The sequence below is a fragment of the Oppia nitens genome, unplaced genomic scaffold, assembly GCF_028296485.1.
Source record: "Oppia nitens isolate AA-2021 unplaced genomic scaffold, nextdenovo-longstitch-racon4-pilon3 scaffold3_pilon_pilon_pilon, whole genome shotgun sequence".
Lineage (NCBI taxonomy): Eukaryota > Metazoa > Arthropoda > Arachnida > Sarcoptiformes > Oppiidae > Oppia > Oppia nitens.
The window spans coordinates 5,552,611-5,568,856 of NW_026533221.1; the positions used below are offsets into that span (position 1 = coordinate 5,552,611).

The 16,246-nt window shown below is 20.9% G+C and overlaps 2 protein-coding genes across 2 annotated transcripts; both read left to right on the forward strand.

The window, feature by feature from the left end:
- The first annotated feature begins 572 nt into the window (after positions 1-572).
- LOC128957942 (venom dipeptidyl peptidase 4-like) lies at positions 573-4,291 on the forward strand. Its single transcript, XM_054303757.1, has 12 exons — positions 573-779; positions 979-1,398; positions 1,461-1,588; positions 1,655-2,146; positions 2,212-2,338; positions 2,395-2,544; positions 2,610-2,689; positions 2,765-3,111; positions 3,197-3,476; positions 3,580-3,743; positions 3,828-3,965; positions 4,083-4,291. The coding sequence occupies exons 1-12, from the start codon at positions 573-575 to the stop codon at positions 4,274-4,276; spliced, it is 2,727 nt and encodes a 908-aa protein (XP_054159732.1). The 3' UTR covers positions 4,277-4,291.
- A 4,597-nt stretch (positions 4,292-8,888) lies between these two features.
- On the forward strand, positions 8,889-9,441 carry LOC128957943 (LIRP-like). Its single transcript, XM_054303758.1, has 2 exons — positions 8,889-9,060; positions 9,200-9,441. The coding sequence occupies exons 1-2, from the start codon at positions 8,889-8,891 to the stop codon at positions 9,439-9,441; spliced, it is 414 nt and encodes a 137-aa protein (XP_054159733.1).
- The last annotated feature ends 6,805 nt before the right edge of the window (positions 9,442-16,246 follow it).

Sequence of the window (16,246 nt, forward strand, 5' to 3'; positions counted from 1 at the left end):
TTAATATTTGTTAAGATTTTTAAATATTCTATTAATGATTATAACATTTAAAATCAAATAAATGAAATATTTATAAATTGTTGCCTTTTATATTGACATTAAATTTAGTTTATAAAAATAAATAAATTTTTATTTTATTATCTTTATTATGAGATTATTATTAATTGAAAAATTATAAAATAATAAAAATTGAGTAAATATTTAAAAATATTTAAATAATTTCTATAAAAATTACTATTAATTAAAAAATTCATATTACAATAAAAACACATAATATATAATATAATTTATTAAACAAAAATTTAAATAGATCAAATAACAATTATGTAAATCAGTCAATAAATTATAATTTCATAAAAAATTCAATTATAAACTTAAAGTATTTATATAATAATTATAATTGTAATAAAATCTATTAAAAATTGTTGGTTTGTATTAAATGAATTGAAATAGTAGTAGATTTGTTTTTATGTATACTGTATATCATCAACAGTATAAACATTTAGATATGTTTCTAATTAGATGTAATTAATTATTGCAAAAAAAATAATGTTATTTAATTAATTAATGATATGACGAAAACATTTGTGAATACCTCTCCAAATGCACTAATTAATGAAAACTATTATGAAGTACCAAATATAGCGACGACATCGTTCAACATCAGCACCGGTAGTCCAAACATGAGTTGCAATTATCCAGTGAATGAATCAGTCAATAGTCATAACAATAGGAATCTTAACGGAACCTCAACTACACATCTGTATGACGATGAAGAGGTCAGTTGTCATTTGGTTTTAATGCTAAACATTATTAATAATATTTTTTACTTTAGTTTGCAATTATATTAATTTATTTTAATATTGAGTATGAAATAAATTGTATTATAATATAGGGTATATAAAAAACTTATTTCTATAATTTGTTTGCAATAATATAAATGATCATGGTTAAATATTTTTGTATTATTATTTTTAGCCAAAATCTAGATTTAGCCGATACATTGGTGTTATTTTCTTATTAGTACTCATATTAATAAGTATAGGTTTTCTAACATTTGCTATATTTTATGATGAGATCGTTAATCCCGATCACGAAACTTCCGAAGAATACTGGGATCGCATTCAGAAAGAGATCAAAATGAGACAAAACTTGACACAAATGACACTCATTAACAATAACCCAAATCTGATGGCCATTACTACGGACTCGATGACAGAACCAATAGAGCAGATCATAACATTTGAAGACTTTATATTCGGTCAGTTGTCTTACCGCACATTCAATGGTAAATGGATATCAAAACATGAGTTACTTTATTATGACACACAAAACAATTTATGTATTACTGATATAAACAATTTGAATACAACTGTGTTAATCAATTATAAAGTTGTTGTGAGTAATATTTATAACATATTTTTAAAATCATTAATTAATGAATAAACTATAAATAATAGCGAAAGTATCGACTGTCAGGTCTATTACTATCAAAGGATCGGCAATACCTACTGAATACATATAAATCCCGAACTTTATACAGATATTCAACATTAGCTAAATATAGAGTGTATTCAATTGTTGACCGGTTTGTCATTTAATTTTAATTTTAATATATTAAATATCATTAAAATATATATTTATAATTGTATAGCAAGTTATCGGTACCTATAGTATCACCAGATTTTTCAAACGATCTCTATCTAAACTATGCTGAGTGGGGACCTATTGGTTCAGAAATAGTGTTTGTTCACCGAAATGATATCTATTTTAAAGCCGACGTCAATTCAGTAGCCATCCGACTAACACATACGGGTAGTCCCGTTATATATAATGGCGTTCCGGATTGGGTTTATGAAGAGGAGATAATATCCGGTCCAAAGGTGTTTTGGTTGTCTCCCGGGGGCACAAAGTTAGTGTATCTTACGATTAATGATACTAATGTAGATGTCATGACTTGGCCCGTCTATGGATATAATAATCAATATACAAAAGTAGAGTCAATTCGATATCCAAAACCTGGTCGACCCAATCCTAAATGCAATTTACATTATATTGATTTACATGAATTACATTCAACTAACATCTCATTTGTTGATCAACTAACAGTAAATGTGATGCCACCGCAAGATATATTAAATTTTGGGTAATTTTAAACAAAAGTTTGCTAAATATATTACTTAATACTGTATTATTATACAATACTTTCAGAGATCATTATTTTACGGCATTTCAATGGATAGACAATAATTTATTTTCAGTAAATTGGATGAATAGGGCACAAAATTATTCAATGTTAACCACATATAACACTGCAAACAATATGAAACTCTTATCCGTAAATTTATTTGTTATAAATTAATTATAAAATACTAATAAAGTTTTTTTAAACAGAATTTTAAGCTCCAGTCAAACATAGGTTGGATTGACTTATTTAGTCCACCGATAGTATTGCCCGATAAGAAATCTTATGCCATACGTGTTCCCAAACTTATTGACAAAAAACATGATTTGTTTAATCAAATCGCCAGTGTTTCAGTAATGGTAAGCTATATGTTAAATGTTTATTAGAGTAATAAAATAATATTAAATTAACAACAAAATTATAGACGGGTGAGTCTACATTTTTAACATCATCACTGTTTGAAGTCACAAATATCTTAAATGTTAACAAAGAAACCAATAGAATGTAATTTAAATTATTTATTAAGTATTGTAAAACTATTAATATAATGTAAATCATTGATAATTTATAATTTATTAGCTATTTTATGGCTGTTGACCCTTTGAAAACAGGGGAAAAACATTTAATGAGTGTAACCATTGACCAAATTGGTAACAGTGCAGAACCAACATGTCATACATGTCTTATGAATACACATATGGATGACAAAAATAAGTCATGTCTTGTAAATGATATCAATTTTAGTGAAGGCTCTCAATATTATGTGCTAAACTGTTTGGGGCCTAATATTCCCCGTTCAGAGATTAGGCGCACATCCGATGATACACTTATGTTAATACTAGAAGAAAATAAAGCATTGGCTGAAAAAATCAAAGATGTTAATATGCCTAAGAAAATATTAATTAAAGTTCCCGTTGGAAATTACCGTATGTTTTGTATATCACTGATATAGTGGATATTACTACTAATAAAAGATAATATTTAAAAATTTAATTTAATTAATTTGAGTAGAAATCGATGTAATGCTTATAGTTCCCCACGATTTTAATGAAAAATCTGGCAAAAAATATCCACTAGTTTTTCATGTTTATGGAGGACCGGGAAGTGAAGACGGATCAGTCAATCATAACTACTTTTACAATGGTTTTGAAGCCTTTCTGGTGGCCAACAGGAGTGTTATTTATGCAAAGTTAGACTCAAGAGGTAGTCCCAATCACGGATGCAAATTCATGTATGAAATCTATAGAAGATTGGGTTCGGTTGAAGTTGAAGACACCATAGCTGTGGCCAAGTGTGTAATTTTGCAGCTTTTTATTACAAAATATACAATAATTATTGTTTGTATAATATATTTTTCTTAATATTTAAACAACTAAAATATATTAATAAATTAGATATATGAGAGACAAATTAGCATATATTGAGCCAAATTCAATATCACTATGGGGGTGGTCGTATGGAGGATACCTCACAACTATGGCTTTAGAAATGGACTACAATAATACCGTATTTAAATGTGGAGTAGCAGTCGCACCAGTATCTGATTGGATGTATTATGGTTTGTAAATTAATTAGATTTTGATGTATTTAAATAACTTTATAACTTTACAAACTTCTAACTATATCCTAAAATTATCAACAGATTCAGTATATGTTGAGCGTTATATGGGTTTCCTCACACCCGATGATAACCACAATAACTATGTTAAGTCATCCACTTTGGATAAAGTTAGTCATTTGAATGGCAAAAAGTATTTGATTATGTTTGGCACCGCTGATGGTACTATTAATATATATCATGATTTATTGCTTTATTTTTACAATAATATTATTAAATGTCTATAAAAACAACACATTAAAACTGATAAATTTGATGTCATTTATAAATCATTGACAGATAACGTGCACACAATGAACTCAATGATGTTATTGAAGGCCATGAATGAGGCAAACATCAAGTATGAGACACAGATATATCCGGATAATAGACACTCTTTGCAAAAGTCTATGTTTCATATGTATAAAAGATTAGTTGAATTTTTCTACCGGTGCCATCACCAACAATACTATAATATAGTCAAATCTAATTAAAATCAAATTTTGTTTACTTATATATTTTATTGCATTGTTTTAAATAATATTTTTTGCTTAATTATAATATTAATTATAAAAATTTATTCTTCTATTAAAAATGTTTTAAAATTAAAATAGTGTTTATAATTTAATATTGATAATTGTATTATTAATATTTATAATATACTGTAATATAATTAGAAAATATAATTGTTGGACAATTTCTAGCAAAATAGTCTTATTTATTATAATTTATTAGAAAAATATAATTAATGACTTTCACTAAAAATATTGTTTTTTACTTTTATTTTTAATCTCATTTTATCAATAGTTACTGATGTGGATGTCTCGTCTCACTTATAGTTGTTTCTAACAAACAAAATAAAAAAACATTAAAAGTGTATTATTTTTGCAAAATTTACGAAAACATTAAAAATATATATTTGTTTTCTATGTTATCGCGAAACACCCAAAGACCCACTGACCTGAAGGACATTTATATAGAGACTATTATAGTGTAAGCATTGGTAGTGTTTTTCTAATGGATAGCCAAAAATGCACCCAAATATTGAATAATACTGTTATGTAGTGATGTTGTTATGCATGCAATGCTTGTTATTTATCATTATTAATAGTAGGCTTACATCTTAATCTTATATATATATATATATATATATATATATATTGCAGGAATTTTTGTTTGAGAGGGAAAGTTTTTTGCTAAATAAATAATATATATATATATATATATATATATATATATATATATTCTATGAAACTAAAAGTAAAACTAAAACAATTTTTTTGTACTTTTTAAAAATTTATAGTTTATTGAACTTTTAATATATAATTTAAAATATATACAAGTAAATTTGCCTTTTACACATTGTATTTTTAAAATATTTATGTAAATTTAATAGTTTCCAAAACTCAGTTTTGTAACATAATTTCAAACATAATTTATAATTATTAAGCAAATAATTTTAAAATATTGTTTGGTTTGTAATATTTAGTTTAATTTTTAATAATTTTTAAAGAAAATAATATTTACATAATTTTTTACTCAATAATATATGATTAAGAATAGTTACAAAAAACATTTGAAATATTTATAGAATAATAAACACAAAAAATGACACAATTATTTGTTTGTTTTGCAATACACTATTTATTTAATGCAATAGTTTTTCAATAGTTATTGGTCTATATATAAAATATATTTAATATTTTATTTTTAAAGGTAAGTGCATTCGCATATTTTTTATTGACTCTGGGATTTAAAATCAATTGCAAAACTATGAGTACCCGATCATCCAATCTCTATATGATTGCACTTTATCACTGATACTATACATACTTGTAATGAAATCACAAATCAACAAAACGTGGAGTTTGGTTGGCATCAAATGTCAATAATTTAATGTAAATGCCATAAGTGTTGTACAATAAGTATATTGAACTTAAATTAAAATAATTTTTAATTAAATTATCAATATTTTCATCAACTTTATCATATTTTTCATATTTTATGTAAATAATTGTCTTCATATATGTATATTATTTACTTCATATATATATTGTATAGTGTATTGCTATTTTACATATTTATAAAAACAATTTTTAAAGTGTAATTTTAGTTTTATACTACTGTAAATTGATTTTGTTTTAGTACTATAATTAGTACTACTAATATATAATAATCTATATATATATATATATATATATACATTAATATAAATATACTTTACTATAGTTTATGAGAGACTATAAAAAGGTTTGATGATAACGTCATGGATAGTCTTATATATTGAATCAATTGGTGATTACAAATTGTAGTATTAAATCACAGATTATATAATTTGATATCTGTTTATTTCACTGTATTTAAGCATAAAAATAAACGTCATACACATTGACGGATATATTACGATATGATAACTAAATCCAATATATATATACTGTATATTCACAAATCCGGACTTAAGTTATAAAAATACAAATGTGTGGGGAATGACCATATAATCAACAAATTTATTATATTTGACAATTAATATTACTTAAATTAACCACATTTTGTTATTAATTTTACAATATTTGAAAAGTAATTTATAGAAAAAAGTTTTAAAAATTAATTCGTTTTTATTTACTTAATTCTAAATTTGTATTTATGTACGTTTATTAAAGTTATTTATATTTTATAATAAAATATAGCAAATTTATAGTTAACGTTTCTTTTTTTTACTAAAACAAATAATTTAAAAATAAATATAAATGATAAAAACAATACTCTGTATAAAATAAAATAAACGTTTCTAAAAACTATAATATCTACAAATACATCGTTTTTATTATAGTAGTTTTACAATATGATTAAGTAGTGAGAAATTGTGATTTAAAATATATTTAGTAACATAAATCCTAAGGATTTATAAAAATATAAAACAAAAATTTTATGTATTTTTAACGCAAATATTATATTCTGTAGGAGTTGACGGAAACAGTAATAAAGTGAGTGATTAAATAAATAAGTGGTCACTATATTTCATAAAACTTTTAAATGCATTATTATTTAATTGTATTATAATTTATCTTGTTTACAAATTTGTATTTTAGATTCAAACAATATAAATGTTAAATAGTTTGATAATAAATATAAAATTGAAATTTAAAATATAAATGTAATAAAATACAATAATGTTTCTAAATAATAATAATAATAATAGTTTTATTAGTTTTTAGTGTATTAATGTGTGGGAAATTTGAGCTAAACAAGTAAATCTGATTATAGATTATATACTGTATGATTGTCTATGAGTAGGCCAGTAGTGGCACTGATGTGATCTGCACCGACATAATCTAGATTAGAGACACACCATTAGCTGTGTTACCAAGGTAAACAACATTAGTAATATTAATAATACTCAAAATATAGTTTTATAATTTTATTAATATCAATTTATGTTTACAAATAATATTATCTAATTAAAATTTTTATAGTAATAAAATTATAATATAAAAAATTAATATTTTTATTAAAATGTAATATATTATATCAATATTTAAGAGTTGTTTAATTAAGTAACCTTGCTCATTGTGTTTAATAGAGATACATGTGCAGTGATTACAACTTTTATATACTGTATATAAAATAGTAATAGCGTTAATATAAATTATCATAACTTATATAACTGTAATAAATGACAAATGTTTGTTTCATTTGAAGCACAGGTAGGGAAGGAACCAACAGATTCACTAACGTTATAGAGATGTTGTTGTTGTTGTTTTTTGTATGAAATTTGGTAAATCATTGGAGGAAAAGTTTTTCTACTGTTATATAATTATTATTTTTCGTTTATGTGATGTCCCATCTATAAGGCAATCAACAAATATTGTTTAAACTAAGAGTAAATTATTAAAAGTTATATTTCTAAAGATTTATCAAATTATCAAATATATAACTTTAATAAATGATAAACTGTTGATAATAAAGCAATATATTTATTTTTAAAAAATTATAATAAATGATTTAATTAATTAATAATTTGTGATATTTCGGCAACAAATAATATACTTGTGATAAATATATTAAAGTATATTACAAATAAGTAAGTTGTAAATATAACTGTTTTTTATATAAATAAAATTCTAAAATTTTTATTTTATTTTGTTTTGAATTTAGAAATAGTATTATTTTTTCTATAAATAAATATTTAGCAAAATTTTTTAAGTAGATTTTAGAAAATTAAATAGTGACAGAAAAAAATTGTTAATTCAATTTTATTATTTTTACTGATTTTTATCTTAAATGCTTTATTTCTTATATCAAATAAGAAAACTTTATTTTCAGCTCACAATTGAAAGCTTTTTATAATTGTTTAATCAAATAGTTTTTTTTAGTTTTTAATATAAAACATTTGTCAAACAATTTATTTAAAAATAGTGTCAGAATATCTATTGTATTTTTTTGGCATTTATTGAATAAATATTAAATTATTAAGAATAAAATCTTTTATATGTTTGAATTTTTTATGATATGTTAAATTATTTTTCTGAGTACAAGAATAGCATATATTTTTATAAATTTAATTAATAATTTTTAACATTTATTATTTAAAAGAACTAATTCAATTTATATATTTCATATAAAAAATCATTTGACAATAATTAAATTTTGTTGACATAACAAATCAAATACTACTGTATATAAAGAAATAATCTATAGTTTAATGAGACATCACTTGTAAATTAGTACTGATAGTTGTTTTTATGTTATTTTTCAATACATTTGATTTAGAAAAATTAGTGCTGTTTTTAGAATTACACCAGTTTTTATTAATGTTATATTATATAATCTATTATAACGGTATTTAACAATACAAAATTATTAAAATAAAAAACACCATAATTAATTCAGAGATATTTAAATATTAAATATATAAACAATATTTAACAAAAAACACTTAATTAATTAGTAATTTTTTTTGTGTAATTAAACAGTAACTTATAAACATCTCATATGTTGCTGACAATACCCGAAATGGCCAAATACTTAATAATATTATTAATAATATTATTGGGTAATGAGTTAGTAAGTGGTTTGCCATCAAATGAACATTTAGTTAATAATAAAATGTTTAAACATGTGATCAAAACCCGATCAGCGAAACAAAAATATTGCGGCAAAAATATAGTCAATATATTGAGTATGTTATGTGACGGCAATTATTTTAGTCCATCAAAACGTAATCAACTTAATAATCATGACTCAAATCATAAGACTCTGATTGAAAATCTCAATAATGGTTTGTACACTAATTGTTGTATATTTATCATATAATTTTTATATAAAAATTATTTATTAAATTTGTAATTTATATAACATTTATATAGAATATACTATATTATAAAGTATTGGGAATAATAATAGTTTTATTTGATTAGGTATCTCATCGATTTGGGACGACATGAATACCACTGATAATGATGAAGACTATAAGTCGGACACTGCGGATGACGTTATTTTAGATAATAGGTATTTCCTGTCGAAAAAATCGGCACTCGATATGTTTGGATCTAATGGCGGGACTATTGATAACGGATTTAACCGAAACCGACGGGGAATTGTTGACGAGTGCTGTCGTAAGGCGTGCTCTATAATGGAGTTAATTAGTTATTGTGAATAATTATATATATATTATATATTCATTTGTTTCATTGATTTTTATTTACACACTATTGAATTTTATCAATAATTAATTTATCATAAGATTAGAAACTTTTTAACAAATATTGATATCTATAATTATAATTATCTCATTTTATTAATTGATTTAAATAATTGAAATGTTTTGACAATTTAAGTGTTTTTCAAACAACAACAAAAACATTTAACTAAAGTATTTGAAATGTGTATTAATTTTTTCATATAAATCATAAATACAATAATATCAATTTGTTATGTTATTTAACAATTTGCATTAAAATATTAATGTTTGTTAATGTAAATTATATATTACTTAGTAAACTAGTTAAATTAAATAATAAATTTTGTATTTGTATTATTAAATATAAAAATGACCAAATAATATGATGTCCATTTATTAAAAAATAATTTTATTAATACACATTTTTGCTTATTTATTAATTGTAGACTAAATTTATATTAAATATATTCAATTTACAATATATATTGTAAATGTAATATTTAATTGTAGCTAAACATTGTACATCATTGTACAAAATCTAATTGTTTTATCAATAAAAATAATATCGTTTATATTGTTATCAAATATATAAATAATTATTTTTTAATTAACAATTTTAAAAATATTTAATTTTAATTTTATTTTAGTACTTAATTTCTAAGTAAATTATAAAATGTCACTTAAAAATATCAAAATAAAATAAATAAACATTTTGTAATTTTAAAAAAATTATTTAAATAAATAATTTACAACAAAGTAATAGAAATGCTACAATTTATCTCAAACTAAAAATTATTTTAAAAATAAAATATATAATTAAATTTGTATACTTGTTATTATATATTGTATTTATTTAGTGGCATTATTGACAAAAATTACATAAATGTTTTCATTAGTCATTATATTGCATGTATAGTACCTCAGAAACCCACTGACCTGAAGGTCGTAATAATATTATTTTTTCGAAAATGTTTTAAAATATATTTAAAAAAATAAAACTTTGTTTTGTAAAATACAGGAAAGTCTAATGTAATAAATAACTTATCTCTCAATTTATTATCAAAGCATCAGATCATTGGTAAACAAGTGAAAGTTGAAAACAAGTGTTAAACAAAAATAAAAGTTCATTGCTCTCAATCATCTATTATTGATGTTTCAAATATATTCAATATTAAAGATTTAGGCAAAAATTTTAAAAATTTATCATTAAAAATCACTATTACTTTCATTTGATACATTATAATTTACTTTATATTATGTTGATTAGTTACTCATATTTTATTAACAAAAGTACTTAATATATTTCTATTATTTGATATAATACAGTAAGTGATTTCTGTACATTATTATGGTTGCATATACAGTATTACATTATTAATAGTAATTTAATATTAATACTATACTATCAATATATAAAATTTTAATCAATATATTCATTTGGATTGATTTGTCATTTTATTGTTTCTGACAAATATTCTTTAATATTATTAATTAACCAAAAAAGTTGTCTTTTAGTTACACATATAAAATATGAATAATTAGATTATGGATTAGATTTTTATTATACATTTAAATGTAAATAACATTTACAATATGAATGGTGTTTCACTACTTACTAATACAACTAATATATTATTAATATAATATTAAACAATGAAAATGTAAAGTAAAATTGAATTTATTTACAACTTGAAAGTTGTCAAAAATTGTTTACATTATTTTTTAACTTTATTAAAAATGAATGAAATGAAACGATAGTATAAATTAATTGATATAAAAGTTTTTGCTTTTATTTAATTTTATGTAAAATTATTTTTTTATAATTAAAGATTCGCGAAATAAGTTTTTTCGTTTATATCGTATCTAAAAATTTAGTTACATAACAAACATGAAATTATTGATATAATTAATCAAATAAGTTCATCGATCTATTGCACAATTTGTTAATCAATTTTTATAATTATAGATTTATTTATTTAAATATTTAAATGATGATATTTATATTGCTTATAGTATTTAATAAAAGAATAATTATAGAAATTTGTTATAATAAACTATTTAGAAATTATATTTGTCTAGTTTATATATATATATAAATAAATTAGACACAATTAAAGTTTTTCTTTAAAATATTTGTATCTAACAGTTATTTGGGTATAATTACTACAAGTTTGCGAAGTTTAAACTTAGATATCATAGCAAAATACAAATATTATTTAATATATTTGAATAAATCAATTAAAAGTTTCACTGTTTAAAACTAAAAAATATATAGTAATTATTAATTTATAATAAAATATAAATATTTATATTAAGTGCAAACAATGAATTAATTGAATCGTGAATCCAAAGAAACATTTGTTTGTCATATCAATTGTTTATTATTAAATTTATAACATATATATTGATATATTGAATACAGTATACTATGATACTGTCAGACATAGTGTTGGCAAAAAAGAGAAATTTATAAAATAATAGAGAAATTTCTAGAAAGTTTCTAAAAGAAATTTCTATTTATGGGATCCCCATGGTTAATTTTGTTTTCTCGATATTTGTTATCTTTAACATTGTTTTTATAAGTAATATTTAAATATTAGTATTAGTATTTTAATTATTAATTAAAGTAAAAATTTATTTATTAAAAACTATTATATAATAAAATGGTGAATAAAATTTTACAAAACTGATTATTATTAAATAATTATAATTATTTATATAAGTATCCCATTTGTACAGTAATCTACATTATATAGTATAATATTATATGTATAGTAGTGTCTCATTAATATATTTATAGTTTTACAATATCTATAGATATGGGGATCCCATAGTATACCAAAAAAGTTAAATTTCTATAGAAATTTATTCCTGAGAAACTTTCTAGAAACTTTCTCAGGGAAATTTATTAGAAACTTTCTATTTGCCCATCTCTAGTCATACATAACCAATACAAATAGTACAATAATTATTGTAGTAAATTGACTCATAGATATATAAGTTAACATTAAATAAGCTAGATACAAATTCAAATATATTAATTAAAAAATTATTTATATATATCTTATTTAATGTTATTATAATCACTTGACTTATGAGTCAATTTACCACAATTGTATCATTTGTATGAATCTAATACTGTATATCAATATATATGTTATAAATTTAATAATAAACAATTGATATGACAAACAAATGTTTCATTGGATTCACGATTCAATTAATTGCACTTAAAATAAATATTTATATTTTAATGTAAATTGATAATTACTAATTTTAAATAAAAAAATAATTTTAAATAAAACAACAATTATCATTTAATAATATTATAATTTTATTGGGTTTTGAATAATAAAAATTAAAATTTTAATTAATAATACAATACTAACAATAATAATAGTAATTTTAATATATAATAAATAAATATATCAATTATTTTTTATTAGTTTAGATTTCGGCTTTTTCTGACAATAAATAATAAACAAAACAAAAAGCATAACAACAAAGAATATTCCGGTAAATAGTGATATTCTGTTGAGATAATAGACATTAATGGGATGTAAACAAAATATGAGACACCGATTGACGGACACAATGGCAATGATGGAGATGTATAGCAGGAAATCCTTGCCTCTCAATGTCTGATCGCAGATATACCAGAACTCAGCGATTAGACCAACAAGTGATAGACAATTAACTGTAAGGACTGTATTGTATAGAGAAGTCTCCATATATTTTGAGTCCAACAAAGTATGAGATAAGTATTTATCATGAGGTGGATGGTGTGTCCAATACACGTTCATAACTGTCAATATAATCACAATTAATATTTTTAATTTTAACATTTTTAGGAGTTAAACATTAAAATATGTTTTAAAAACTGTTTATTTTAATAGATGTAAACTATAACAATATCAAATTTATAATTAAAGCATTGCATTGTTTAGTATAATAGTATATTAACCGATCAATAAAGTACTAATAGATCTTATTTTTACATTAAAATAATTCATGTCATACCGTATATTATATATTATATATTTTTATTTTTAAACAAACGATATCTATAAATTAAAATTATTCAAAGCATATTACAAATAAATTATATGATACACGCAAATAACTTATTAATAAATATACGGTATATACTTTATAATGACCAGGGTTTTAAAAATGACAGGCATAAACAATAGATGTCAATTTTGGTAAATGTCTGCCCTGCCTTTGTCATCCCTGGACATCTATTTTCACGTGGTGACACCTATTATTTTATAATATTAATTAATTAAAATAACATTGTTTTAGTCTCAAAGTAAGTCATAGTAATGCCAGGCATTTATGGCATATATTTGGGTATTGACAGGACAGGCATTTATTTCCTTAAAGCCCTGATAATGACATACTGTTTGAATAATACAATATTAAAATTGATCAATAATATTATTGTTTAACTTAATATAAATAATTGTGTTTTTTAAATTTTAGATATAATGTTAAATCATATAATATTTATTATAGTGAATAAAATAATTTTAAAAATTAAGTATTTAGTTTTATTAATATCAATTAATATTTTAAAGAAATAATATTTATATAAAATACAATGTATATTATTGTTTATTAATACAATATACTGTATATTATCTACCGATGGCATCATTGGTATCTAAATGTCGTTTCGCAACAATAAAGTCATAACTAATCAGCTTTAAACAAGTTGTAACCACTTTTACAGTACATTTAGTTATTTTTCTTAAAAACATTTATATTAAATCATTGTTATTACTAGTTTGTTATAAAATATATTAATTTCCTAATAAGCATATCATACACCTTTAAACTCATATGATTTTATTTTTTATATTAATATTACATAATTCAATTTTATAAATATAATTATAATATATATATATATATATATAATTTATAAGCTATAATAATTTTTGTATCACAATGTAACTAAAATTTTTAATAATAAAATAATTCTTAAAATAATAATAAATAAATTTAAGATAAACGTATTTATATATATATATATACATGTGTATTACATAGACATTTATAAAAATATTATTTAATTTTATTTAAAAACTAATCAAGTAAATTTCCATTATTTGTTTTGAAACAAAATCTCAATTGTTTATGATTAGACTTTCTATGAATTTTGTTTTTCTATCAGTTTATTGTTTGTTTTGTAAATATAATGAGTATATAATAATTTTTATAACTCAATTATATTTAAGATTAGTTATATAAATATATATTAGGTATAAATGATATTGTTTATAATACTGTACAATAATAAGCCGAATATAACATATCAATTATATTGTTCATACAATATACAAATTATTTGTAATATCTTTACTTTTATTTATATTTACAATAAACATATTGATATATTGATATATATAATTTCAAGTTCATTATTAATACTAATAATAATAAATGTAACAATAAATGTCTGCAAGATTCAATTAAATCAATTAAATATTTATTTTTATAGATTATAATTAATAAATTGTATTTGTTTTTTATTTTTTACTCTTATAATTAATCTCATGTTATTTAAAATTTTTACTTGTATTTAAGTTTTAATTGTATTTGATATTATGTTATATATTCAGACATTTTTAATATATAACATTAAATATTCTTTTTACTATTACAAAATTAAATGATAAATATTGACATTTATAATTAGTTTATTTTAATGATAATTCAATTTTAATTTTAAGTAATTTTTTGTTATATTTATTGTAAATTAAATATTACACAAAATTCTTTATCAACTTAATTACATTATGATATTATCAGGTTAAGCGTTCAGGGTATGGCCGGCTTTGTAGAGAATTTATGAGTTTATTGGGAATATTTTCCTACTTTCCTGGAAATTTTCTCATGACCCTCTTGATTTTCAAATTTTTATTTATTATACATTGTTGTTAATTGATAAAATATTATATACTGTTAAAAATAAATTATGATGCAAAATATTAATAGATTAAATTAACTTTGAATTCTATCAAAAGTATAAATATACAAAAGAACTTTTACTAAATAAAATAAAATTATTATAAAATTGTACAAATTTTTTATAAATTAATAAACTAATTACAATTAAATATATTTTAGGATGTAATCAAGGATTTACCAAAAATAGTTTTTTTTATTATTTTTATTTATCATTCAAATGAATGTTTTATTACATATTTGATTAATGTTTATATAGTCTGACACTAGAGTTGAGAAGACATGGAAATTGTCATTAAATATCTTATCAGCAAAAGATCTGTCAAAACAACATTTCTGTCTCAAATATAACATAATATTTATATAATATATAAATATATTCTTAGATTTTTATTTACAATACATTTGTTTGTGCAATATATTGTATTTTGTAATTTTATTATACTTATAATAAAAAAGTTAAATTTTAAAAAATAATAAATTTGAAAATTAATTAATATAAAGCATAAAAAACCGGATAAAACAGGAAATATAAAGTCCAATATGTTATTGTTATTGTTCACTATAAGAACAGTAATATACTCTATGACATCATTTTCTAGAAAATACAATTATTTAAAGTATAAATACCAGGCATAGAGTCTTAAGTTAAAACATAAATATGTTTTTTGATAGAATTTGTGATTTTGGTAAAATTTAATTATTAAAAATACTAATTATTAAGTATTATAAACTAAAATTCAGTATTCTATAGAATATTCTATAATTGTTAAAATAAAAAAAAATTTCATATTTAAATTAAAATATAAAA